Source organism: Lagopus leucura, unplaced genomic scaffold, assembly GCF_019238085.1.
Source record: "Lagopus leucura isolate 7727_CA_CO unplaced genomic scaffold, USGS_WTPT01 Super-Scaffold_100016, whole genome shotgun sequence".
Lineage (NCBI taxonomy): Eukaryota > Metazoa > Chordata > Aves > Galliformes > Phasianidae > Lagopus > Lagopus leucura.
In genome coordinates this window covers 14,304,358-14,330,740 of record NW_024962270.1, presented here as the reverse complement: position 1 = coordinate 14,330,740, position 26,383 = coordinate 14,304,358, and the positions used below count along the sequence as shown (strand labels likewise).

General features: G+C 49.8%; 1 protein-coding gene across 4 annotated transcripts; it reads right to left on the bottom strand.

Moving 5' to 3' along the window:
* Positions 1 to 135: 135 nt before the first annotated feature.
* Positions 136 to 25,481, bottom strand: TMEM255A (transmembrane protein 255A). 4 transcript variants are annotated; one of them, XM_042876858.1, is made up of 9 exons: positions 25,389 to 25,481; positions 21,719 to 21,861; positions 17,096 to 17,158; positions 12,347 to 12,436; positions 10,498 to 10,560; positions 9,476 to 9,564; positions 7,163 to 7,325; positions 6,443 to 6,586; positions 136 to 2,754 (listed from the first exon to the last, which is right to left on the bottom strand). In XM_042876858.1, exons 1-9 carry the CDS (start codon positions 25,444 to 25,446, stop codon positions 2,596 to 2,598), a joined length of 972 nt encoding a protein of 323 aa, XP_042732792.1. In that variant the 5' UTR covers positions 25,447 to 25,481; the 3' UTR covers positions 136 to 2,595. The 4 variants fall into 4 exon arrangements, with proteins under 4 accessions (XP_042732792.1, XP_042732793.1, XP_042732794.1 ...); XM_042876859.1 differs by having other exon boundaries at positions 7,163 to 7,322; XM_042876861.1 differs by lacking the exon at positions 136 to 2,754 and adding an exon at positions 4,580 to 5,127.
* Between the last annotated feature and the right edge of the window lie 902 nt (positions 25,482 to 26,383).

Here is a 26,383-nt window from a genome sequence, read left to right as displayed (position 1 = left end):
AAGAAAACACTGTGGTAGAACCACCAATTTCCCAATGCAGCAAATACAGTTTGTTGTTAAAGAGGTGCAGTTACGCCAAATTCCTCGATGAATGCTGAAACACAAAACTTGCTAAAACACAAAATGCAGCTTATGAACGCTTACAAAAGTCACACCAGTTTATTTGACCTTGGTAAAGTAATAAAAGGGTACAGATGGTTCACAGTTCTACATTCCTGTAAGAATGATGACCACAGTGCAGAAGGTTGCATTCACATGAAACACTTATTCCACTTGAGCGGAAGGAAACAGTAATTCAACAGAAAAATCAAACAGGTAATTTTTGAAATGTGACAACGGCCTCATCGTATTACAGTGAATTTAAAGCAGCAATGTACTTTTTGCTTAAATATGCCTTAGAAAACAAGAATTCGGATCGATAATTTCCTAATTTCAGTGTTTCTTGTCAAATCAAACCTGATGACACAATTGTTTCCTTATTGTCTCTCTGCCTCTGGGTTCTGTTACCTCCAGACCTGCCTCTGTCCTGCCCTGCGCTGCCCCGGCCCCCCGAGCCCTGCTCAGTAGACAGGCACAAATGGTGTCGTGTGTGTTGGCGCTGGGACAGGGCTGGGATCTCCCATTTCAGAGGTGCAGCAATACCGAATTTTCTGATTTAAGTGAGCGTGGCCTTTTCAAATGCCAGGTTTGTGGGTAGATGTGAAATCGCACACAATCTCTTGAACAAGATTTCATTCAGAAAAATGCAATATAAAATGGATGAGACTCTAATATGTTGTTTTCAGTATGCAGATTTCCAAGAGCTGCGCTTGAACCATCCGCAGTAAAACAGAATGCCAGCAGGATGTGTTCTGCACACACCAGTGCTTCAAATCCTGTGACTGTACTCCTTTCCCCAGCTTCTCTTTTCACTTGTTGCTGGAGAAAAAGCTACGTTTGTTTCTGGAGAAGCAGTGCCCTCCTTGAGCTGGCTGACATACTGACTAGCAGTGGGCAGTGGAATGAGAAGGTTAACACACAGCCTAGCCTACGGGCTTCGCAAATGCATAGTATTGAAAACAGCATTATAAAGTGTGGCGTACCTTGAAAAGTGAGATCAGGGACTTGAGCGTCCATTGTCCATTTTGACAGCATTTCACTTTCTTTTAGGTTAAAAGTAGAGAGAGGCCACAGCTTAATACGTAACCGTGGATTTTTCCCCTGGCACGTGGGCCAGTTTTATATTCTGCACGCCAGATTGAGCTGCTGGGTATCTTCTTGTCTGCACCAGAGCTGAATGTAAATGTAGGCAATTTGGGATTAGGGCCAGCAATCTGATGCAAAGTCCATTTTTAGGAAATAAGGAATAAAATGTCAATACCTCACTTTATCCTCTCTGAAGCAAGCAGTTGGGAATGCTCAGGCTGAGCAGCTCAGATCTAAAAGCCGTCATCTGAGGTCACTTACTGGAGTAAAACCACACTTTACAGGACACTGTGTCACGTAACAAAGCTGACCTTCTTTTGTAATGCAGGACGCATGCAAAATCTGTTGGAATCTGGATCAATCAGCACAGTCATCAGCTGAAGATTAAATGAAAGTCACAACGATAATTGCAAATTCCTATCAGCTTCATCCTATATTACACGGTGTTGAATTTTATCCATGTGAGACTTACATCTTGGAGAACTACTCGTGGAAATTCCATATGTGCAGCCCATAACACAGCTACTAAGACACTGCTTATTCAAGGTGCTGATTCAACCCGTTAAAATTACAAGCTTAAAACAAAATCCTAACCAAGCAAAAGGAAAAAGAAAGTGTTTCCACTGCATTGCTTCAATGACTTGCGGGCAGTTTCTGAAGATGCAGGCAGTGCAGCCACCCAGGCGGTTTGACTTCGGCATCATGACACAGAATTCGGAAGACAGACAACTGCATTTCACCTTCTATCTTAAGAAATGTCCTCAAATAAATCAGCTAATAGAGCTTATTAAAGCTTTTTCCCTAATAAATAAATAAATAAAGATTCCCACTGTTCTGCTAGACACATAAGAAAACACCCTATGAAGTTACCTCTATTTATTAAAGACATGTTGGCTCCTCACTAGGGTTTCCATCCCATAGACTGTAACCAAGTGACACGAGCCAAGCTCTGCAGCCCCACTAATTCCCCAAAAACTGGTGGCCAAAGGCCAAACAAAACAAGCATCAGGTTGAGCTGTCTGCAAGCACCCTCACCTCGAGCAGAACGATACCCCTGGGCAGCTGTGGATCTTGGCTACCCTTACTTCAGCTTGGCTCAAGATGGAGTAAGGCAGACCAGAATCTATCGTCTGCGCTTTATTAAAAACCAAGGACTCCATGAGCCTCGCTGTAAAATGAGGAGGTTGGAATTTAGGTCCCCTGCAGAACATGAGCAGTATGTCCCCTTCCTCACACCCCACTGTTAAACCTCTAAAATAAGTCTCGCAAGAACGAATTGTCCAATCAAGTATTCATGTTTGCAATTATCTTCTGTATCTACTCCCCCCTTCCTCCCACAGCAAGATACAAACACAAAATGTTCACAATCATTTCAACGGCAAGTATTTCGCTCTTCTTTCCCCTCGTTCTTTACGGTGTATAAGGTGGTGGCTTTTCAAAAGGTGGAAAATACGGTGGCGAGTACCGAGGAGGAGCGTTGGAGGACCACATGTAGCTGGGAGATGGTGACACTGACTGCGGGTCGTCCGAGAGGCCGGAGGGAGTGGAGGCTGGGAACACACTGGAATGCTGCAGGGAGGAAGCAAGAATGCCGTAACGTCTCCAGTTGTGAAGGGCAGTGGTAAAACAGGATTACGTTACAGAGCAGAGGAAGATTAGTATTTCAAGACTCAGCTCTGCAAAGCGTGCAGACATACATGCGAGCACCTGAATCGCTCGCTGTGCTCACAGTAAGCACAGTAACAGTGCTGCGTAATGAAACTCCTGAGACCTGAAATGGAAGGAGCATTCTGGTTCTCTCCCATCGCTTCTGCTGTGCGCCTGCTTGCATCTCATGTAGCCTGCACAACCAAAAACTGATGAGGCTCTTTCACATCTCAGCTTTCATGTATCAGCCACTGGTAACAAACAGGCTGCAGACACTTTGTTAATTAAAATAATAATAATGGCAGCAAGCAATTTACTCCAGTTTCAAAAGCTTCACATAGCAAATATGTACATGCCTGAATATTACTTTGTGCTCTCTGGAGCACCTTTGTTCTCCACAGTATGTTGGGTCGTATGATGCTGGCACTGACACAGAGCCATGACCATGTCACGTTCTGTCCAGAAATAGGCCAGACAAATTAATTCTGAACAGCTAATGAAATACTGACACTCACGTTGCTCTCCTGGCTGTAATGCACCGTAATTTTACCCCTGACAAGCACGTTCCTGGGCTCAGCCTTGCGTTCCTCATTGCCACCTGGCCCATGCTAAAGCAATGCTCATGGAGCAGCCTGGGCAAGGCGCTGGGCCCCACTCCCAGCACCCTGCACTCCCAAGGAGAAGCACATTCCTGCTCAGAGCCAGGACTGGGCCCCTCGTGCTGCCCTGGATGCAGCTCGTCCTTTGGGCGCGCACACGCAGTGCCAACTCTGAGCAGGGAGCTGCAGAAGGAAGGATGCACTGTTGAGGGGCCCACAGCAGAGCAGAGCTCTCACACCCACCAGGCTGAGCTGCAAACAGTATTCAAGGTTGGATTTTATCTCGGCAGTGCATTTCTGAAACCCTGCACCACCTCTCTAGAACTGACCCATGACAGCTGATTCTGTGCTATATAACCCACAAAAACCAGCTTGGCCACCTATAAGCTCACAGCAAGTCACACACATCACTCCTGTTTGAAAGAACACGGCAACTTTTCCAACGCACGCCCATCCCACCGGTGCAGCCCCACCTGCAGAGACGTTTGTTTGGACAGACGCTGCTAGAGCAGCACAGCAGGCACCAGCCAGCAAAGCCAGCCCACCAAGCATCTGAGCACTGCTGCCTGGCAACAGCCCGGGGCTGGGAGGAGAGCTGCCTTTGTTGCCTCTGCAGAGCCTGTCCCTGCCAACGCATCCATCCGGCCCTTGGGAAGACGGCGTTCATTTCCTTCTGTTAACGGGAGACCTGGGGCAGAACATGCCGCTGCTGCTGGGCTGAAGTGAGCCCGTCTGCACCCTCTCACAGAAGGCAAAGTGCCAGGGGGCAGAGATGCACTCAGCTAACTGCCCCTGGCCACCAGACCACACAAAGGGAGGCACAGCACGCAGCCTGCTGCCATCCCAGCGGGTTTCCTCCTGCCCGGTTCCTGTGCTGGCCCATCGCAGAGCCCTTGTCACCACACAGCACTCTGCCAGCAGATGCCACCTGCCATAGTGCTGGCTGTTGCTAACTCCCATTGACTTGTGCTCTTCCAAAAACCAGAGAGCTAGTCTTACTGTCGTGTGAGAAAGCAGAGATGCAGAGTCACAAACTGCCTAAGAAATTCAGGACTTTTTTTTTCTTGGAAAAGATGGGTGAATGACTGGGGTGGGAATCAAATGTTGTTTCTGCATTAGAATTGGATAATATATATATTTTTTTTATTTCATGATCTCCGCTATCATTGTTCTTTTTGGGAGTCCCTCTACTTAACTTGGGGAAGATCTCTGATAGTTCACATCACATCTTCTAGATGAACCTTCCCAGGACCACACACTCTGTATGTAGGTGTATATATGCATATTTTTCACACACACTGCAAGAATATCCTGCATGAGATCAAACCAGAGTACAAGTGATGGCCTGCCTGAGGAAGTGCCTGAAGAGACATCGGAAGGCCTGGCATCATCCCCCCCGCCATTGCAATCGTGAATAAAATCTGCTTTTATCAGAGATACTGTCCTGACAAAATTATTTGGATATTTCCAACACTGGGAAGTGCTGAATGAGGCAGTTCTTGCACCGAAGGAAATGCAGCCCCTGAGAGGGACTGGAGAAGCAAGGAAGCGAGGGTGGGCCTGCTCCATGCACCACCACAGGGACAGCAGGGCAGAAGGCATCAAGGTGGCAAAGACAGTGCTCAGATCAGACAAGGGAAAGAGCATCCACTACCAGAGGCCTCCGCTGATGTTCCCATGTCAGCTCCCAAATTTCCTGGAGAAAAGCAAGGCTTGGACTTAGAACAGCACCTGAAAGTGAGACCTGGCTATTTTAAATTTAGATTACCTTAATTGCTGACCAGCTTTTGTGTCAGCTCCTAAGCCAATGCCTGTAGTACCACAGCAGTGAGACAAGGGGGCTTTCATCTGGTGGCTGAGATGCGAGCACTAGGAGAGCCCCAGCAGTGCTTTTGGTTGAAAAGCAGGGCAAATCCACCCATGCTGAGATCTCTGCTGGCAGGACTGCAGCACAGACAGGCACAGAATGAAACAGTGCTTATTATCAGCAGAGTGTCTGGCAAATGGACTTTGTAGAGAAGCTTGCTTAGGTAAAATGCTGAGGTTAGAATCTCTACACAGGAAAAAGTTACACAGCACTGCTGACTGCTTTGGATTGCACTAACCTTAAAAATGAGTCAAAAATCTGTACAGATAAGTCCCAGGAATTCTGATGTTCAAATATTTCTGGGATATTCTGACAACAGCGTTGTTCAGTGGCCTTAGCAATGTATCTTGCATCTAAACAGATTTGGATATCCTTAATGCACAGCTCTGATGACAGCGATTGCAGCTACTGCAGACCACAACTCATAACTGACATCCAAGACCTTAAGCTCTTGTTAATTAAAAAAAAGTCCCCAGCTGTGATAGTCACAAAGAAAATGTAAGATGTGAAGTTAATACCACCACTCCAGTAGCATCCAGTTGAAAGAAGAGCTGAGGTGAAACAATCTCATCTGTTTCAACAAGTGAAAACTGACAATGACAGCAGGATTCAAATGAAATCACTGTTTCTAGCAGCAAAGTTCCATGATTCAGAACAGAGACTGGAGCAGCAGTGGTGTCTGCAGGGAATGTTCTTAGACCAGCTGAAGCACGTGGGAAAAACAGACGAGCTTTTCAGTCTATGCGTGTCTTTGAGAGCTCAAAGAGCTTTCCTCCAAAAGCTCATCCATTTCTCTCAGGCACAGCAGTCAGCCTAATACAAACCAGCACCTGGACACCTCACTTTGTCTTTATCATTGGTGCACAGCAAGGTGCCTGAGGCAGTGCCTATTTTTAATGTGGCCTCTACTGGTGAACAGCAGGGGAAGCAGGCAGCATGCCCTACTGCCTTCTTTTCAAGGAGAGCTTGTTGTCTTAGTAAGAGCGAGTGCTGCCAAGCACCAGTGGCTAGAAGGAAAGCTTTGGCATTCTTTGTGTGAATAGGAAAATTAAACTGTGTTTGATCGAGAGACAGGCCTCCAGAGTCCTGCAGACTGCATTTAACCTTCCAACGAAAGAAGAAAACAAACTGTAACGTTCTGTACCTGAAAGTCATATGCAGAGTAGGGAGGCAGGTGAGGAGTGCTGTGGTAGTAGGTGTTGTAAGATGTCACCTGTGGCCTTGAGTAATAGGACACTGTAGGATGTGCATTTTCAACCGTGCAGTTCAGCGTAGGCAGGGAAGGTGTCTGTTAAAACAAAGAGCATCTCAGCCACTAACCCAGACAACTTCAGTCACCAACACCAGACAGCTGAATGAACACAGGAGTATTTAGAGGAGCAGAGTGTGTCTGTTAGATGGAGCTCAACTCTGCCCCAGAACAAGCCTGGCAACAGCCTGGTGCATGCTACTACTAAAACAAGATGGCTGTTCAGACTGCGTCTTCACAATCAGGAGGAAGAACCCAACTCGTGCCACGAAATCAACAGCTCACGAACAACCAGCACACATTTCCTTGTAGAAGGTCAGTGCAATTAAAAGGAACATCTGGTTTAAACAAAAAGTTCATTTGTATTCACCCTGGTACTGCAACACCTCTGGGAAGGTTCCTTTTGAAAACAAAGTCTACATTTCTTTCGCCTTTTCACCTTTTCTAATTGTGTTCAGTTTTTCCTCATAGTTCTTTCCATGCTCTTCTTCCTGGCCAGACTGCAGTGATGCAAAGATCATTTGCACAGAAATACCAACAGTTGTTTTCATGATTATTTTAAAAAGGCAATTTGATTTATTTGCTTTAATGCAGAAGAAATTGGTATCATCTTACCATGTCTTTAAAACCTCCAAGTATCGCTGCTGTAATGATCCCCAGGAATAGCCCCACTATGTTCAAAATTGTTGCTGACCAAAGTAAGTGGTAAAGATGGATGATGTCTTGGCAGCTGCTGACATCAATGTATTCATAGTATCCTCCAGAAATCTCTACTCTGCTGGATAGGGAAAAAAAAAAAAAAAGATTAAAAAAATGCACCACGCAATAAAACCGAAGCACTTCCAATGGGCAGTAAAATGCTATCTGCAATTTAATGACAGCCTGGACCTGACCACTGAGCCGGGAGCAGGGATAAAGCCTGCTAGATCCCACTCTTTTGGCATCTAAGATCTCCCTGCATGATAACAGCAGAAGAGATGGCCCGATATGTTGTGAAACGAAGAAGTCCTGCCAGCTACTAATATGAAACTGCCCTTGAGTCTGGATCTGCCTCTTATTTCCATCACCTGAAATCTCCAGAGCCAGACCTTTGTCCTGGAGGCTTCCCAAGGACAGATCTGACCTGGAATCACATAGAGAAACCAGTCCATGTCCCAAGGAAGGGCCACACTGGAGGCTTCTCACGGCCACACGAGCAGCTAGATGGGAGGAATGCAGGACAGCATGGCTGGCCTCCAGCCACCAAGCACATCTGTCTCAGCCTCCCCTACTCAAGTGCTCGTCCTTCCCATCGCTACCATGGCACGGGCTGGCAGGATTCTTCCTCAAGAGCCTTCTCCTTTCCTTGTCACTCACTTTCAGCTTCTCCTTTTCTTTTTTCCCAACCCTTGCTGTAGTGACTCACTGCAGAAGAGATCGCAGTGGAGGAGACAACAATTTCAAGCAGAATCGAGGCAGAGATTAACCGAGTGGCTTGGCTGCAAAGCCCTGCTTAATAGCCTGAACGATGTGAACTAGGAAATGTGAGCACAGACCCGGACAGTCTTTAGCAGCACAGCCTATACGTACTGCCTGCACAGCCCATTCTAATGCAGATGTGTAAGAGTGTACTGCTCTCAGTGAACCCTGCTTCATCATCAAGGATATTCAGCACCAAAGATAAAAGGCTTTGAAAAATACTGCAATGATAAAGAGCCCTGTGTGGGGTTCAACATGAAGGGACTTGCCCAAGGTTGCTGCAGCTGGGGCTCTCAGCATTAGGAGGCATGCAAGGCTGCTGTCACTTCTGTAATTTCCACCCTATACACAATAAAGTAGCTAACCAGCCTTGAGTGTCTGTGCTTTTTCCACTGAGGTCCCAAAAGAACCAGCACCTCCTCAGTGCAAAGCACTTGTATGGCACCGAGCAAGATTAAGTCTGAAATAACTGCTTTAAAATAAGGGAAAATAGGTCAGAGGCAGAACCCTCAACCTGGCTGACTGGGAAAAATCCACCCAGTAATACAGAACAGTTAGATTTTTCTGTTCCAATCACTTCTATGTCATTCCCCTCATTTAGTAAAAACAAATTCTGTTCTGCAAATTCTTATACAGAAACAACACACGACAGAAACCAGGGATTACCCTTCCCAGCACCCAAAACTACCCTCTCCTAATAGAATCTTTTTATCTCCTACCATCAGTCAGTGATTTAAGTGGGGGCCAGCCCATGAGAAATATTAACCCTGAAACAGCCCTAGGCAAGAGCTGGCACTAAGAAAATCATTTATTCTCTGCTGACACAGACCAGACACTCTAAATGACTTAAGCAGTATGTGTGCTGAGGTTAGTTCAAGCACAGCAGCCATGGGGTGATCTAACAACAGCAAGATCACCGGGCAGGGGTGCTCTATTGGTAATCACTCTTCCATCTCTTCCTTGCACAGTGCTGTGACACTCATTTATAAGCATGCAGGTAGCACTAGCTCGTGAACACTCCTCCCTGTTACTGGAGGAACTGTACTGGAAGAACAAAACAATGAGGAAAATGAGGAAGAACAGTGTCCCAGTTTTCATAACTATCTTCTAAAATTAAATAAAATCCAACAGATAAGGAAGGTTAGGATGAAGTACATCAGGGAAAAAAAGGGAGGAAGGCCAGCAGTGGAAGTAATGGGAACTCTCACCCACTCTTCCAGCTGGGCTGGCCTGAAGTGTGCTTACACGTAGTTGGCATGGCTTTAGCCTAATTCCTGTACCCCTTTACTCGTACATGGCCCCCTTCTGACTGAGTCCTTATGGCAAACAACAATCGCTTTGGTTCCCCTCCCACAACAGCTGTCATTAATCAATACTTTGGTCCGGCATTATCCTGGCCCTTCAGAAACCCACAAACCACCACACTGCTTGCTCTCCCCATGCCAGGAATGGTATTTCTAGCTTACTCACTTTCCACAGTTGTACAGGTCGCAGCAGAAGCAGGTGTTGGTTTTTATTTTCGGTGTGCAAGGTGCACGACGTTGTGGGTGACAGACTGCCTGTGTGAATTCAGAAGAAACACAAAGCACATATGGACACAATCACCAAACAATTCCTGCTGCCATTTAGCCTGCTCTATGTGTAATTTTGCACTGATGCAAAGATCAGCCCAAGGGAGATCTTTCTTTCCTTATCTTGCAGCACAGCTCTTATAAGACGGCAGTCTGGAATAAAGATGCATGGGAGTAGAGCAGACCAGCCCCATCCTTCCACCACGGGGAAGTCACAGATAAGTATGCACCTGAGTAGGAAGTGGGCTGTGAAACTCCTGCAAACAGATAAGGCATTGCTGAAGAAAGGCTTCCCCAGATGGCAAACTGGGCATGGAATTGTCAAGAGGCTGACACTAACTGAGGGAAAGATTCCCATACTGAAAAGTAACTGAGAAAAGAGACTGACTGCCTGTGGGTAGTATCACCGAAGCTAATCTGGACAGTCTTTTGGCCAACAAAAGAATGGACCCCACCAGTACCATGCCATAATATTTTATTTGCACCTCAAGCATTTTAAGGTGAAACACAGTTATTCCTAACTCCTCAGAAAGATGGGAGTAAACCTAGAGGGACTCTCAGCACAGTCAGTAGTGTCCATATGCACTAACGTGGTGTGGCATGAACACCCATCCTCACAGGGCTTCTCTGTGGAGAAGACACAAGCAGGAACTACTGCTGTCTGGACTCTGAATCCACATTCTGCTCTGGTAATTTGTGTGCAGCTGAAGACTGACAGAAATCAGTGTGTTTTCCTCTCCCACCCCCTCCTTTCTGCCTGCTCCTTTCCAGGCACCTCTGGTGGAAGAGAGCAGCCCTGACTCCCAGCAGCTGCTGACTGCAGAGCTCTGGAGATGGTGGCAGCAGCCTGGTGGGAGGCTTCTACACCTGCAAGGTGAAGCTAGCCCTGTGAGGAGGCAGCACAGCCCAACCTGCTCTCACCTCTGGTGGTGTGGTGCTCTTGGAGTAGTATTGGCATCGTCCTGCATACAGTGGCCGCAGGTCCTGCCAAAAGAAGAGCATCAGGTTTAATGCCCCAGCAAAAACCAAACCTGCTGGCCTTTGGGCCAGGCTTCAGATTGGCCTTGCTCTGCCTCAGCATCCGGCCATGGCAGCCACCACCCCAACCCCCAAGAGCTTCTGGATGCAGTGCTGTGGGGTGCATGTCTGTGGCAGCTACGTGGGAGCAGCAGCTCTTAAGCCAGCCTCACCCAGGCAGGGCTTCTGCCCCACGAGAAATAAATTATTCATTCATTCCTCATATCCCCAGAGGTCTCCCGGGGCCATCTGATGTGTTTCCAAGGGCTCTTCATGCTGAATCATTACAATTTATCATCAAATTGTCGGGAAATCTGTCCTTCTGGGCTCCTGAGTGAATGGTGGGAAACCTCTGGAGGATTAGGGACGGCTCAGCTCACAAACAAACACATTACCTTCTCGCTCACGGACAGCCTGCTTCCCAAAACGCAATGCTGAATTCCCACCGTGCTGAGAGCAGGCAGTGGCAGCTCCCCCATTTGTGCACACCAGCTGTGGGGACACGCCGTGCCGCAGCCGTCCTGCAGGCACAGGGGCCTGCTCTGCGGGTGTCACCCGGCACACAGTGCCCCAGAGGGAACACTATGTGCTTGGGTGCTGGGAGCATGTCTCTGGGCAGACGGCGACATTCTTGGGTGGTTAGGAGGTGAAGCGAGGCCAAAAGCACACCCGTTAATCAAGAGGCAGAAACCAGAGCTCTCGTTGCTCTGCCGCAGACACACAAGCATGCTGGCGGCGGGTGGGACCGAGTGCCCGCTCACATCATCACCCAGCCTGCCAGGACAGAGCCCTGAATCTCAGCCAACTTGCGGGGCTCCACTCCACGTGGCCGGGATCAGCCAGGAGTTGGATGAGCCTCATCCTTTTGTCAGTGCTCACACTTCACCAAGCCCCTGAAAGGGGTCAGAGGCGGTCACGGCTTGCTCACCAACAGGGACCTATCACACACCTGCAGAACTCCATCTGCCCTGCAAGCAAACCTGGCCGCCCCGCGCCTTTCTACTGTTTGAACAAACCAAGGCAGGAAAGAGGAGTCTGCCTTACAACAAAGAACAAAGAGCTGATGGTAACTGTGACATCCTGACATTTCTTTCCATTCTGATTACAAATAAACTCAAAATGAATGTTTGAAATCCCATTTTGCAAAAATAAGTTATTTTCTAAGAAAACCCATCAAACATTAATGTTGCAGGGGAAAAAAAAAATCTGCAGTTCTAAGTTTGAACTTAAAACTTCAAACAGGACCATGTTTTTTTCCATTGTTACACTAATAGCTGGAGTTTTTGCACGTCCCTCTGTACTAGTGACTGGTCGTGAGCACAGTAGGGCTTGGAGCCCACTGAAATCACTTCCTGTTTGCACTGAAGCCCCTCAAAGAGCTTCGTACCCAATGGCTTCCCTCGACTACAACACCCAGCAGTTCAATCAGCATTAGAAGCTTCTGCTAACACAACACGCAAAGTCAGACGTGCAACTGTTCCCACCTTATCACCTGGCACCAGCTAATTCACTAAACACATGAAGCACAGACAGAAGAACTAAAGCAATGTTTTAACATCTTAATGCTTACTGCTGATCTCAGGATACTTTTGCAAAGCTGGCACATTTTTCTACATTTTACAATTTAAACCAGTATTCAGCACACGACACGTATTCACAGAGTTGGATGTGGTCTGATGTGCGATGTGAACACATCACCTGTTTTCCTAGAGTAAAAGCACTGCAGGATTCTGGTTTTCCTGGAAGCACTTACTATGTGTCTGGCAGCAAAGACACCATCTACTATGGCACAGCAGAATGCAGCAATGACGCCAAAGCTGATGAAGACGATCGATGCAACCAGCTAAGGAAGGAAAACAAAGCAAAGCGTCATGTGCTTCTCCACAACCAAACATTTTGTGTCCTTTCCACACCGATAAAGAAACCACAGTCAATAAGCCCTCAAGCAATCAATGACCCCAATGTATGCCCAGGCTGCACAGACTGGTCTCATTGAAGTCAGTGGGATGTGTGTCTCAGAGGCGCCTGCTCTCCCACGGAGGTAGAGGCAAGGCAGCAGGAGCAGCACAGTTGTGCCAGACAACTTGATATTGTAATATAAGATCTTCCCCGACTCCAGAGCGCTAAACTTAGGCTGACCATACACCTCCTCTTCTGGCTGCCGCTTGTCCTTAACTCTTCCCCACAGAGAGGAATTTCTTCTCCCTGCAACCCAGAGAGCTGCAGGCAATCTGCTCATACAAATGTTCCTCTGGCCATCTCAGCCCACCAGCCACAGTGGCTTCCATTTCTGGCACTGTCAGTCAGTTACAACGGCCACACTGTTTCTCTGTCACAACCAGTGAAACCACAGAATGGGGAAAAGTGCAGCTTCTTACAATCCCAGTAGAAGGAATGCTTTTCTACAGCTTTGGTTATTCTGCACTAAGTTTCCCTCTGTACTCTCCTGCACTTCATGCATACATGAAAGGATATCCCCTCTTAAAAGCATAACCCTTGGGATGGGAAGTGAGCCAAACACTTTGTACACACAATTATGTTATTTGTCCTCTCCACTGGCAGATAGGAACTGTTAACATGGTTATTTAAAATGATACGGAGTTAATTATGATACTTTTATAACAGCCTCGTTAGAATCCAAGGATCCAGTGTCAGAAATGGGTTTGCTGCCCTCACATATGCCAATTTCCTCTCCCTGAGCTGCAGAAAAAGAAGCCTGAAGTCAGCTACACTGAGCAGCATTCAGACAAGACGTCTGGATAACGTAGGAACCTAAAATAGGCAGGTTCCGCTCTGGAGCTGCCTTTGGACACCGTTACAGCGACACAAGGTTTGTGAAGCTGGTAGTAACGGCTTTCCTACAGCATGAGCGGCTGTCACACAGCATCATAAAGTGCTGACTTTTAGCTGGCAAAGCACTGACCACGCAGCTCCCCTCAGTGCTGGCACCACCATGCTCTCCCTTGCTCTGCTGAGTGCAAGGCGCAGACACGCGGCACGAAAGCCAATCTGCTGCGGTGGGAGAAAGGGGAGCTGGCTATTTCTGTCTGCAGACTGGAGAGAATTCAGACTCAGGTCACTTCTTGCTTTGGCCAAGTTGGCACGCTCAGGTCCTTGTGCTCCTCAGCCACCTCCTGGGCAGAAACAGGCACAGGAACATGGCTGCAGAAGTTGCCTTTAGCTCATCCTGACATCACCACGAGTGACTGAGTAATGAGCAACGCACGCTGTCTTAAAGAAGGGCTCCGGTGAAGTCCATGAAAAATGAAAGCATTCTGCACTGCCTGTGGCACTATGGAAATATATAATGGGCAAGACTGCCCATTGTAAAATTAAGCACCCCTGGGTGAAGCAAGACATGAATAAAACATGGAGACCATGAGCAACAGCTACTGTGTGTCTACTCAGCTCTGCCTACTGCGAGGGCAGAGAGGGAGGCACAATCACCTCCCTGTCCCTGCTGGCCACCCCTCTGCTGATGGAGCCCAGGATCCCATTTGCTTTCCGAGCTGCAATGCACACTGCTGGCTCACGTTCAGTTTTTCATCCATCAGAAACCCCAGGTCCTTCTCTGCAGGGCTGCTCTCAAGGAGCTCCTTCCAGTCTGTATGGATGCCTGGGATTCCTGTGGCCCAAGTGCCAAACCTTGCACTGTGCTGTGTTGAACCTCATCAGGTTCACCCAGGCCCACCTTTCAAGTCTGCTGAGGTCCCTCTGAATGGCTTCCCTTTCTTCTACTGTGACAACCACACCACTCAGCTTGGTGTTGGCAGCAAACTTGCTGAAGGTGCACTGAATTCCATCATCGATGTCACTGATGAAGATGTTACAGAGCACCGGTCCCAAGACAGAGCCCTGGGGGGCGACGCTCGTTACCGGCCTGCACCTGGACACAGAGCCATGGATCACCACCCTCTGTCTGCAGCCTTTCAACTAATTCCTTATCCATTGGGTGTCCACCCATCAAATCCACATCCCTCCAATTTGGACATGAGGATGTGGTAGGGGACCATGTCAAAGGCCTTGCTTAAGTCCAGCTAAATGACATCGGTCGCCTTCCCCTTGTCCACCAACGCCGTCACTCCATCATAGAAGGCCACCAGATTGGTGACCATGACCTTCCTTTGGTGAAGCCATGCTGACTGTCTCGGATCACACGCTCGTTCCTCATGTGATCAAGTATATCATCCAGGAGGATCTGTTCCATGATCTTCCCAGGTACAGAGGTAAGACTGCTGGCCTGTAGTTTCCCAGGTCCTCCTTGCTCCCTTTCTTGTATATACAGGAGTGACATGACCCTTCCTCCAGTCATCCGCGACCTCACCTGACAGCCACAACTTTTCAAATATGATGGAGAGCGGCTCGGCAACCACCTCAGCCAGCTCCTTCAGAACCCTGGGATGCAGCCATCCGGCCCCATAGACCTGTACACATTCAGTCTCATGAACGGTCTCAGACTTGCTGTACCCTTACAGTGGGGGGGGATTTACCAACCTAGAGTTTTAGGGATGCAGGGCTCAGGGACATGAGAAATATTAGAATCCTGGCTGCCAGTGAAGAGTGAGGCAAAGAACTCATTCAGTACCTCCACTTTCTCTTGAAGCCGGTTCTCCTTTTACATTTACCAGAGGAGGTACACTCATTTTGGCCTGTCTCTTCCGGCCGATGTACCTGTAGAATGTCTTTATATTGTTTTTCACATCCCTCATCAAGTTCAGTTCTGCCTGTGCCTTGGCTTTCCTGATCCCACATCTGCAAGTCTGGGTGGCATCCCTGTATTCTTCCCAGGTGACACGGCTTTGTTTCCAGAGCTGGTAGGCACCTTTCTTTGCCCCCAGTGTGCCCAGCAGGTCCTTGCTGAGCCATGCTGGTTTCCTGCCTCCTCGGCCCTCTTTCTTATTCAGAGGGACAGAGAGCTCTTGTGCTTTGAGAAAGGCATCCTTGAAGAGTAGCCAGCTTATTTACTGGCAGTTATGTGCGAAATGGACTGGTGTAAGGTAACGATTACTCAACCAGGCTCTGACCTGCAGCTTGCGAGAGGCTTGGAAACACTACAAGGACAGACGGAACAGGACGTTCTCTTCTTGCACAGTCAGGGTAAAAAGAGCAAAAAATAGCCACCGGGAAGCCCACCTACCCCACACGCTGTCTGATTCTGGGAAAGAAAGGTTTCCTCTCCTGAAGGCTCTGTCTGATCCCCTCCCTGCTGCCAGCACCATGCTCAGCGGGGATTACATTTCTAGCAAAGCAAAGGGCAGCCCAGTACATGCGAGAATTTTTCCAGACTCCCTCAGCCAAACTTGCATTAGCCCTGTTTACCAGCAGACACTGCTAAGCATCCATGAGCCCCCCTGCAGAGGAAGTTCCGCTGCTCCAAAAGCAGGCAACATTGGTGAGCAAGCAGGACAGGCTGCAGGGTCAGACAGCTGCAGCATCATTCATTCCCCCATGCCATCTCACAGTGGCAAGACCTGCAGGGACCTTGCCACTAAGGTGTGGGGCAGAGTTTGGATGGAGACTGCAGCTGCTGATGCTCCAAGCACTACAGCGGCTGCCTTCAGCACAGGTGAAAAGAGAGAGGGTTGTGAAACAGCACCTGCAAGACATGGCTAGTGGACATAAGAGACATGAACCACACACAGGTCTTCTGAGCTTATCAAAGAAGGCAATCTGGGTGCTCTGCCCCCATTGCACAAAGATTCTCAGCATGAGAAACCCTCCTTGCAGTGTGAGGAGAGACCAGAGAGTCATGGTTTGCATGCCTGGCGTGAGCAGCACCTTCCATGCTTCTCACACCCCAACTGCAGCTCTATTGCACAAAAAAAATGTACTGGTTTTAATTCCTGCTTCAAGAGATGTTTGAAAACAAGGAATATATTGATTCTTTTCATCGTCTCACAGTCTCAAGTCATTCGTTCTCCCAGAGCAGAATTTTCTATCCCAAGCAGAGAGCTTTGAGCATTCAGCCTCAGAGCCGGCTTTCTGATGGGCCCTCTGCTGGCTTTCCCCTCCAGTCTCCGGGTTGGCTGTTTGATCTCCTTCTCTGTCCTTTCCTTGGATTAGAATGTGGCCAAAAGCAGTTTTCACAAAGCTTTACGCCTCCAGGAATTTATTTTGAAAGATTTAAAATAAATGTATTATACCTAGGCTATTACGTGTCACATACTGTGACAGCTCAACGTAAAATGTGCTGGGCATAAGTCTATGAAGTGCCAAGTATCCTGAAATCTCCAAACACTCTATTTCAAGCCCTTGAAAAATCCCACTGAGTTCAATGAGACAGTCTATAGTCACTCTGTGCTTCTTTGAGCATTTTCTCAAATTTAGAAAAGTATCTGGGTTAACAGCCTTGTTCTCCTGGGCTGCCAGGAACCATCTATAGCTCTCGTGAGGCATGCAACACTAGCCTGGAAGGGTTAGGAAAACCAGTAACATTCTTTACACACAGAATCTGAATTAGTCTTGAAAAACAAACAAACAAACAACTGCATCATGAACTTACCATTTGCCTTTTGTTTTCTATCAAGTTTGATCCAATTATTCCAAGGAATGACCCAAAACCAAGCTGAAAGACAACAAATTGTTAGCATTTAGATCAGGAAGACACCCAAAGTATCTCACATACAGACAGGACATAAATCCAGAAGCACAAAAAGAGCACATTGAATTCATGAGCACTCTTCCCTCAGCAAGGAAGTTAGTGGAGTCTTCTACTAGCTGGGACTGTCAAGCATACCCCTCACATAACACCAAGAGCATGTGTAAAAACCAAAAGGATGAATTCTGTCTCCAGCACCCTCCCTGGTAATGCTCAGAAATGGGTGGATGAGGACATGGACTCAGATGCAGACCTAGCAGGACACCACTAGCAATCTCAGGACCAGACTCCGGTAACCTCATCAAGGATGTGAGCAATCACCTAAGTTTTCAGCTCACAGTTTCTTGATACAAAGTGTGAAATAAAAGAGAACTCATACTGAGGAAACAGGTTTTTTTGGCACCTTCTACTCCTCCCTCAGTTGAAGGAGCGACACTTCATCAGCCTTGGCCTTCTACCAGAAGCTCACACCAGCCCAGCTAACAGAAGGAGCTAATCCAGCAAAAGCATCTCTTCCTCTTGCTATCATTTCAGCTCAGCAAATCCAGTTAGGAGCAGCTTTCCACCCCATTTCTCTATGGCCGTAAGCTATTTAGCTAAGCTGGAGACGTTTCTAGGACACAGCACACCTCAACCAGGCTAAAAACAGGGAACTGCACACTACAGAGGGAGATCCAGAAGCGCTTCTGTAAGGGTCATAATCAGAAAGGTCTTTTATCAGTGCGTAGCAGAACTCTGAGTTGGCAAAGAGAAATGCTGGGAAAGTCCTGCAATTGCTATTGCTCCTATTCAGCAGGCTACAAAGTCATTTGATAGATGAGGGTGGTAAAGACCTGGATAAGAAAGCTAAGTAACTGAACAGCTCCCGAGGAAGCAGAGTAAGGCACAAATAAGCTGCAGTGACTCAAGAACAGGCCAAGTAACCTGGACTCGATATTTAAGATGTCAGAACAGAAAGCAAAGCTTTAACAAACCCAGTACTAACAAGGAGAGGCATGAGCAGAGCTTAGCAGGTACAAATACGATGAAGAGTGTGTGTCAAATCTTACCTTGCTCTGCTTAATCCCTGTAAAATTTGGTGCCGACACCAGAGGCAGCAAGGGCTGCTGTCTCCAGCAGCAGGGGATTAAAGTTAAGCAGCTGACCCGGCTTCTGCTTCCCATCTATCCTGTCTGTGCTGCACCCTGAGCTCTCAGACTGTTGTCCCCACATCAGACACCAGCTACCATGGCGTGAAGCACAGCAATGATGCCCAGCACTGCTCAGTTACCCTGGCTGTAGGCAGGTGGGGCAGAGAGCTGGGGGGCTGCTGAACTGCCCCTGGGTTGGTCCCTTATTATTTTATTCAGCCTGAGCAAACAACCATCTTCATCTTCTTTAAGTAAGGGGAGTCTTAAAGTTCAATTTCAAGTCCAAAAGATCAGCAATCCAGACATTACAGAGAGACAGATCCTGGTAATATTTTCAGTCTGGTGATATCCAGCAGCAGGGAAGTTGTCTGGCAATGCAATCCTAATGCAAACATTCAAGAAAACCATTCTGCACCCCTTTAAACTTGATCTAACACATTTAAAAGAAATGTGCACGTGGCACTTCAGAGCAGCCACAAACCAAGAGGTGAAAGACTTGACATAATTCAAGATAATTCAAAAAGAAGAAATTAGGGTGATCCACTACATCTAATGGGCAAAGATAAATCAGTGGATTCTCATCCTGAATTAATGGGGGAAAAAAAAAAAAACCCCACCCTTCTTCACCAGAGACATAGGAATGTGCATGAATTATGTCATTGTTACCTGCTGGTGGATCGGACTGTCTGAAAGGATACAGAATACAAACAAAAATGCTTTTCCAGAGGAAAGCCCCAGATCAACTTGCTTGACAAGGAACCACTAGAGAAGAAGTTTTGCCAGTAAAAGCCTAAGAAAGGTCAATCATTTACACCAATGCTTGAAGCTGTTCTAACTTGGGGAGAGCACTTGTACCACATGGACAGCCTTTAACAAGGAAAAGCAAAGGAGACTTCTGAGAGCCATGTTCTGTCCATGGCCTTCACAGAGGTGCTGTCCCCTTCCTGAATGTGGCTGGCTTGCAAAGAGCAGTGACAGATGTGGCCACTGCTGGGCACTTGCCCTCTGTGCCTGCCTGATGGTTACTGCTGGGGGAACCGAGCATTACTGTTGCAATCCAGACTTCCCAAGCCTGGATCAGTCATCCACAGTTGATGCTATTTCCCATGGAGGCACAGTTGAAGGGTTCACAGAAGTAGCTGTGAAGGGATCAGTGGTCATGGTTAAGGGTGACAGCTGCCTGGCTACAGACACGCCATCATGTCCTCAGCTCCAGCTCTTTTAGATGCATCAGTGAGGAACTGCACTATCTGTGGGGAAAAAAAAGAAAAAAAAATCCCCCTGAAGGATGGAAGATCTGCAATGCCTACTTCGGTTCTTCCTCAGGAGCAGAGGCCAGGGGGATCCCATCTCCCTGCAGACAGAAGCTTCTTTGCTTGGCCAAGACAGGAGATCAAAGCAGGGCAGGAGAGAGCATCAGGCCAGGAGTGCCCTGGAGGCCAGATGGATGGCACAGCGCAGATCTGCTCTTAGAGAAGCCCGTGCCAGCCAGATGACAGTGACAGCGTGTATATAGAGCCATCAAATTCAGGGCAGCTGCTTGCCACCCAGATTTCCACAGGGCTGCTGTGTGACTGCAGATGGAGCTCCCTGCTCCGCTCGCTCGCTTTGCGGCCCTGGGCTGAGGGGCACTAAGCTAGACTACACCAGAGCGTTGCGGCTCCTTGCTTCCTGCTCCTCACCAACGCAGTGCAGCACCATGCTGGCACACAGGGGCCCCTGGCTTCGTGTGCACGGTCCCCACGGTGGTGCAGAGCTGCTGCGCGCTGCAGAAATTGCCGCTCAGGGCCACCTCCCCAGCAGCCCGCACCGCAGTGGGCCCCCTCAGCACAGCAAAGGGAAAGGGCCCGGCTTGTTACAAAGCGTCGGCTGCTTTCAGTGCCTACTGAAGCATCCATCAGCAAATGGGAACGTTTTCCTATTTGGGAAGCCAGGCAAGGCCGTCACGCATTTCCACACAGCAGATTAATGGACCGAGGGGGAAACTGGTGAAGGGCCTACACACACAGGCAGGCTGCCTCCGCCTGCCCAAGCGCAGGAATTCAAGAAACCATTGAGCAGACCGAGTTTCAGGAAAGATGTCAGCGATGCTGACGTCGCTGGAGCACAAACAGCAAGGGAGATGTCACGGGGCTGCGCACAACTGCCTGCCATCTGCGGCGCTCCTGGGGCTGCTCCAGGCAGAGGCCTGCACACTGACAGTGCGGGGAGCTGGGAGCCAGCCTGCCATCCTGCTCAGCACCTTTCCTCACTGCCGCTCTTTTTAGAACACCAGGTCTTAATGCAGAGTTACTGGGACAAGCCAGAAGAACGATCCGAAATCGAAGAGACTAAATGCTGTTGGTAACAACATTCCGCACAAAGGGCTGCAGAGGGGCTTTCTTCAGTTGTAGAATAGCTCGTCCACAGAGAAGTAAAAGCTTCCCAGAGATCGGCTGTGCACAGTAAATAAACCAGAGAGCAAGAAGGCAAAACCAGCTCTCTGCCTATCTGAGCTGGCTTTAAGCCTCCAACTTTGAGGCTCTGAACCCAACAGTGCAGCACCCAAGGCTGTCACACCAGAAACATCCAGCTGGAGGGCTGTGGCCACGCTCAGCTCCCAAGAGTAGCTGCAGCTTAGTCCTTTTTGTGCTCCCTTACAAGATGCCTCAGACACGCACAGCAACAGACCAGGATGTGCTGTACAGCAGTGCTGGCTGGGATGGGCATGAGGTAGTCTCCCCACGTACTTCTGCAAAGGGCTGTACTCTGCTGGCAGAAATGCTGGGCACCAGAAGGCTTCTCTGGCTTAAGCTATTTGAAGCTACAGTTAGCCCATTTTCCTTTGTTGATTTAAAGAAAAATAAAAATCAATGCATTAGCTGCTTTGACTTGGATGCTCTGCCTGCAAGTTGCCAGAGCAGTTTTCCATGCGGAGACAAGTGCTGTTGAAACTTCTGCAAGGAAAGTTAGGACCGTAAGTTCACCTGAGCAGTATCTCACAATTGGACTTGATCTCTGTGGGTCCATTCAGATGGAACACTTTCATTGTAAGATCTAGACTCCCTGCTGTTCCTGGCACCTCTGGTCCTGGCTGGCTGGAGTTAATCTGATGCATGCAAACAAAGTACTCAGGTTGCTTTGACTGATGTAAGACCTATATATCTGTCTCGCTTCTAGATCAAAAGCATGTAATTACCTAAGCTCTGGGGAAACTGCCACTTGACTGGATGGGATTTTTGCATGGGAATGAGCAGCAGGTGCAAAATAATAATAAAACAAATAAACCAAATGGCAATGAAGTAGCTGAGCATACATTAGTATTCAGAACAAGATCACCCTTTATAACATTTGCAGCATCACAAGGGACTTTGTAGGCAATACGTTTTCTAGACCTACCTAGGAGTTCTATACTTACAATAACCCCTGGGTAATAACCTCCAACAGTCACATTTTGGGTTCTTGTTGTAGCAGCTAGGCCCACCGTTAGAATTAATACTGACACAATGAGGAGAGTCACAGTTACGTAGAGGGAATTTCTTTTTCTTCTATTGAATGACCCTAAAAACACACACATACAACACAATTTGCTAATTCCATCTGGGGACAGTCACGGTATCACAGATTTTCTCCTCCCACCACCAACCACAACACAGTGAATTTCCTTTCTTTGTTCTAGCCGCCTCTTTCCACCTTCATAATGTGCTTTATCAATCTCTACTTGGATACCTGAATGTGCATTTACATATCATTGCTCAGATATGGATGAAGAAATCCCTAAGAACCATAACTTTGCAAAGCTCGTTTAAATACAGTAGATCCTCCTTGGGACAAGCTAACGAGAAACACCACCACAAGGCACTCATTTCTCTTCTGGTCTGTCTGCTCGCATTAAGTCAAACAGCCATACTGTACGCCACTTGTTTTGAGGGGGGAAATCTTGGCTGTAAACGTGTCACAAGGTGTCCACAGTTCTCCAAATAGTCACAGCCACTCCTCCTGCGGCAGCAACCCCTACTTTCAGCAAGGACCAGGTATTTTTAGATGTTTGAATAATGAATTGTGGATTAGGGAAACTCATATACAGCTGCCTAATTCTGGTTTCTTTCTTTCTTTTTTTTTTTTTGTTAAATGTATTTATAGATCTCCCAAATGAGCATAAATATAAAACAGTGATCCCATCAGACAAGAGAAAAGCTGGCTTCCATCTTATGCTCAGCAACATCTGCAGGGGTGCTTGTTCAGTGCCTATTCTGCAATCTTTAAATCACTTTTCAGAACAATCCTTTTGATTCTATGTCATACATTATGTAAACACAACCCAGTAGAAGCGAGCAGCTGGCACAGCAATGGGCTGTAATGGTTCCCTGCTGCCCTGGGACATCTCCAAATCACAACCTACAGCACAGGGCTCCCCAGTGCACCCATGGAGCAGGCAAACACATTTCCCCACTCCAGAGGCTCCCAGCTGCACCTCACAGGGTACTTAGAAGCAGGGCAAGGATGCACCCCAAGAGAGCGCAGGGCTGCCTTTACTCCTGCCAAGTATATTCTCTACAGCAGGTCACCCATGGGACACCCCACCTGAGGCACACAGGCTCCTTGGCAAGTGCAGAGATGAATCCATACCTCAGCTGGGCGGAGAGGACTTGGCCAAGCCCAACACAACTGCCCTGCCCACATTTGCCAAAGACAGGAGTCCCTCAGGTCCGAAAGGCAGCTTGCTGTCTTGAAGATGTGCATCCCAGGTGCCTACAGACCCTTCCGTAGGGTGTGAGTATATCTGCAGGTATCTGCAGCAAAGTCACCCATGTCATCTGCCTTCACCCCAGCAGCCATGCTGATACACCTGGGCACAAACCAGTTCTCTCTGCATGGGGACGGCTCTGCCCTGCCCCTGCACAGTGCAGGCACAACACCCACTGCAGGGTGCCCTCACCAAGCCACTCCATGGGCTGCATGGTGCCATCAGCCACACAAGGCAGTGCGCCAGGAGGTGTGCGCAAGGAAAGGAGCATCCTGCTGACCCTCTGGTGTCTCCAGGAGGAAATGCCCCTGCAAGCTTCCCGCTCGCGCTCTTAAGTGCAGCTGTAACTGAAGTATGGGGACACTGCAAGGACCAAAAGCAAGAAGCATTTAGCTACAATTAATATCTAGGCAGCTAAACAAGTAACTATTGGAGCAGCCCAGGCAGCACCTTTTACCAGCACTCTCATTTTATTCTCTCAAATCTGAGAATAAGCTAGGTCTATAGACCTAGACTTCTCTATGTTACAATCCGTGAAAATTCAGTAAAGCCTCTGACACTGTCCCCACAACACCCTCGTTGGAGATGCTGGCTGCCCATGGTCTGGATGGGCATCGCTCTGCTGGTGAAACATGGCTGGATGGCTGGGCCCAAAGAGTTGTGGTCAGTGGAGTTAAATCAGCTGGCGGCCGGTCACGAGCGGTGTGCCCCAGGGCTCAGCACTGGGGCTGCTCCTATTGAACATCTTCATTAGTGATCTTCACAAGTGGATTGAGTGCATCCTCAGTAAGTCTGCAGACAACACCAAGCTGGGAAGGAGTGTTGATCTGCCTGAGGGGAGAAAGGCACTACAGAGGGACCTGGATAGACTGGATCAATGGGCTGAGACTAACTGTGTGAGTTTCAATAGGGCCAAGTGTCAGGCCCTGCATTTTGGTCACAACAACCCCAGGCAACCCTACAGGCTTGGGGAGGAGTGGCTGGAAAGCTGTCTGATGGAAAGGGACCTTGGTGTGCTGATGGGCAGTGGGCTGAAGATGAGCCAGCAGTGTGCCCAGGTGGCCAAGAAGGCCAATGGCATCCTGGCTTGGATCAGGAATGCTGTGGTGAGCAGCACCAGGGAAGTCATCCTGCCCTGCACTCGGCACTGGTGAGGCCTCACCTCCAGTGCTGTGTTCAGTTTGGGGCACCTCAGTACAGAAAGGAATGGAGGTGAAGAGCAACAAGGCTGGTGAAGGGCTTGGAGAATATGGCCTATGAGGAGAGACTGAAGGAACTGGGGCTGTTCAGTCCGGAGAAGAGGAGGCTGAGGGGAGACCTTACTGCTCTCTTCCTCTACCTGAAAGGTGACTGCAATGAGAGCAGGGCTGGTCTCACTGGCAACAGGACGAGAGGAAACAGCGGATGATCTTTAAGGTCTTTTCCAGCCTGAATGATCCTACATCCACTCTTCTGCTGCCTCCCAAACACCAGCACTTCTGCAGTGCTCCAGGACACCTCAATGCACCACGGTCACTGACCTGCTGACCCCCGCGACGTGAGAGATAAGTGCTCTTCACACAGCTGGGGTCCTTGCAGCGCCGTGCAGGGCGGCTCTATGGGGCGGGATGAGCGCGAGGTGACAGCAAACACTGAGCCCGAAGCACACTGCCTGTGCGTTTGGAACTTGTTTCACAGAATGGCTGGGGTTGGAAGGGACCTCAACGATCATGAATCTCCAACCCCCCTGCCACAAGCAGGGCCACCAAACTCCCCATTTAACATCAGACCAGGCTGCCCAGGGCCCCCTCCAATCTAGCCTTGAACACCTCCAGGGATGGACGGGGCATCGCTGACATTTTGACATTATTTCCGAGCTCACGACCGAGCCGCACACCGAGAACAGCGACCCGCCCCCCCGCCCCGGCCGGCGCAGCCGCGCAGCGCAGCCCCACGCCTCTCCGGATCGCAGCCCGCGCCCGGTGCCCCGAGGCGGGCAGTGCGGGCTGCGCGCACACGCAGCGCCGTGCCCGGCCGTCAGAACGGTGTCACGCAGTCGTGCCGCGCGCACCGCTTCGGCTCCTCTCGCTGAAACGGAACGCGCGCCGCCTTCAAAGCGACCGTCCCCGCGTCAGACCTCCGCAACGCCGTCTTCACACGGCGGCCGCGGGCGAACGCGAGCTGCCGGCGGGGCTCCCCGGTGCACGACTTCCCGCACACCGCCGTGCCGCCCCGCCGCGCCCGGGCTCTGCCCCGACCGCCCGAAGCGCACGGTGCAGCCCCCCGCCGCGCTCTGCGGGGACGCGGCCCCGCACCCCTCCCCGCGACGTGGCGGCCCGGCCCCGGTACGGCTCTCACTCACCCACGGAGTCGGGCAGGGCGATGCCGCCCGGCCGCTGCTGAGTCAAGGACTGCCGCATGCTGCCCGCCGCAGCCCGCCGGGCCACGGCCGCGGCCACAGCCCGGGCAGCGGCGGAGCGGCGCCTGCGCGGCGGCAGAGGCAGGCGGCGGGCCGGGGGCGGGCTGAAGGCGGGGGGCCGGGCAACGGGGCCGGGGCTGCTGTCAGCCCTGCGCCGCGCTGACGGCTGTGCCGGTCGCCGGCGTTAAGCTCGAGCGGGAGTGGCGTGGCGGTGGGCCGCGGCCGGCCCTTGCCGTCCGTTCCCCGCGCCGGCTTTGCAAAACGGGGCTGTAAACACATCCCCAGCGGGCTCCGCGATTGCTTGCGTATCACCGTAATGCCCCGGGCTGAGAGGCGCTAAGTGCCTATCGTGTCATTATCTCCAGCCGGAGCACATTTCATCAAGTTAAAAGGAGCGAATCCTCTGCTCCAACCTCCCCTCCATCTACCGGGTACCAGCCTAATTACCAGCCTCCCCCAGGAGCAGAGCAGAGAGCAATTAGCGGAGAGGGCGGCAGCCGTTCGCCTCGGGTGAACCGGCGTGCAGGCAATGCGGGTGTCTGCACGCCCACGGCCCCGAAGGCTGCACGGAGCCCCCGGCTCTCCGCGCTGCCCGGCAGCAGGCAGGCCAGCCTGGCAGCTCGGCACGGCCCGGGGCCGCTGCCAGAACTCTTTCCTGCCTGCCGCGCCTATTTGCTCACACGGCCGGGAGCGGCTCTCGGCCACGTGCGGGTGTGAGATGGCGCACAGCCTGCTGGACCTGCTGCGGCCCTGGGCCTTGGTGCAGCTCTGTGGCAGGACGGTGTTTCCCCACCGCTGAATGAAGCCCGGCGGAAGCGCGGCTGCAGGCTGTGCCGGTGAGGTGCCTGGGGATGAGCTGCACCGCTGTCTGGTGCTGCACATACGCCGGGCCCAATGGTGTAAAACAAGCCCTGATGGTGTAAAGCTATCCCTGCTAT

Bases quoted from the DNA above. Each gene is read 5' to 3' on its own strand.
- TMEM255A (XM_042876858.1), bottom strand. From the start codon at position 25,446: ATGCGGCAGTCCTTGACTCAGCAGCGGCCGGGCGGCATCGCCCTGCCC. The intron at 12,437-17,095 runs GTAAGTTCATGA...TTCCTTCCTTAG, and splicing joins TAGAAAACAAAAGGCAAATG to CTGGTTGCATCGATCGTCTT. The intron at 9,565-10,497 runs GTGAGAGCAGGT...GAATTCACACAG, and splicing joins AGAGCACCACACCACCAGAG to GCAGTCTGTCACCCACAACG.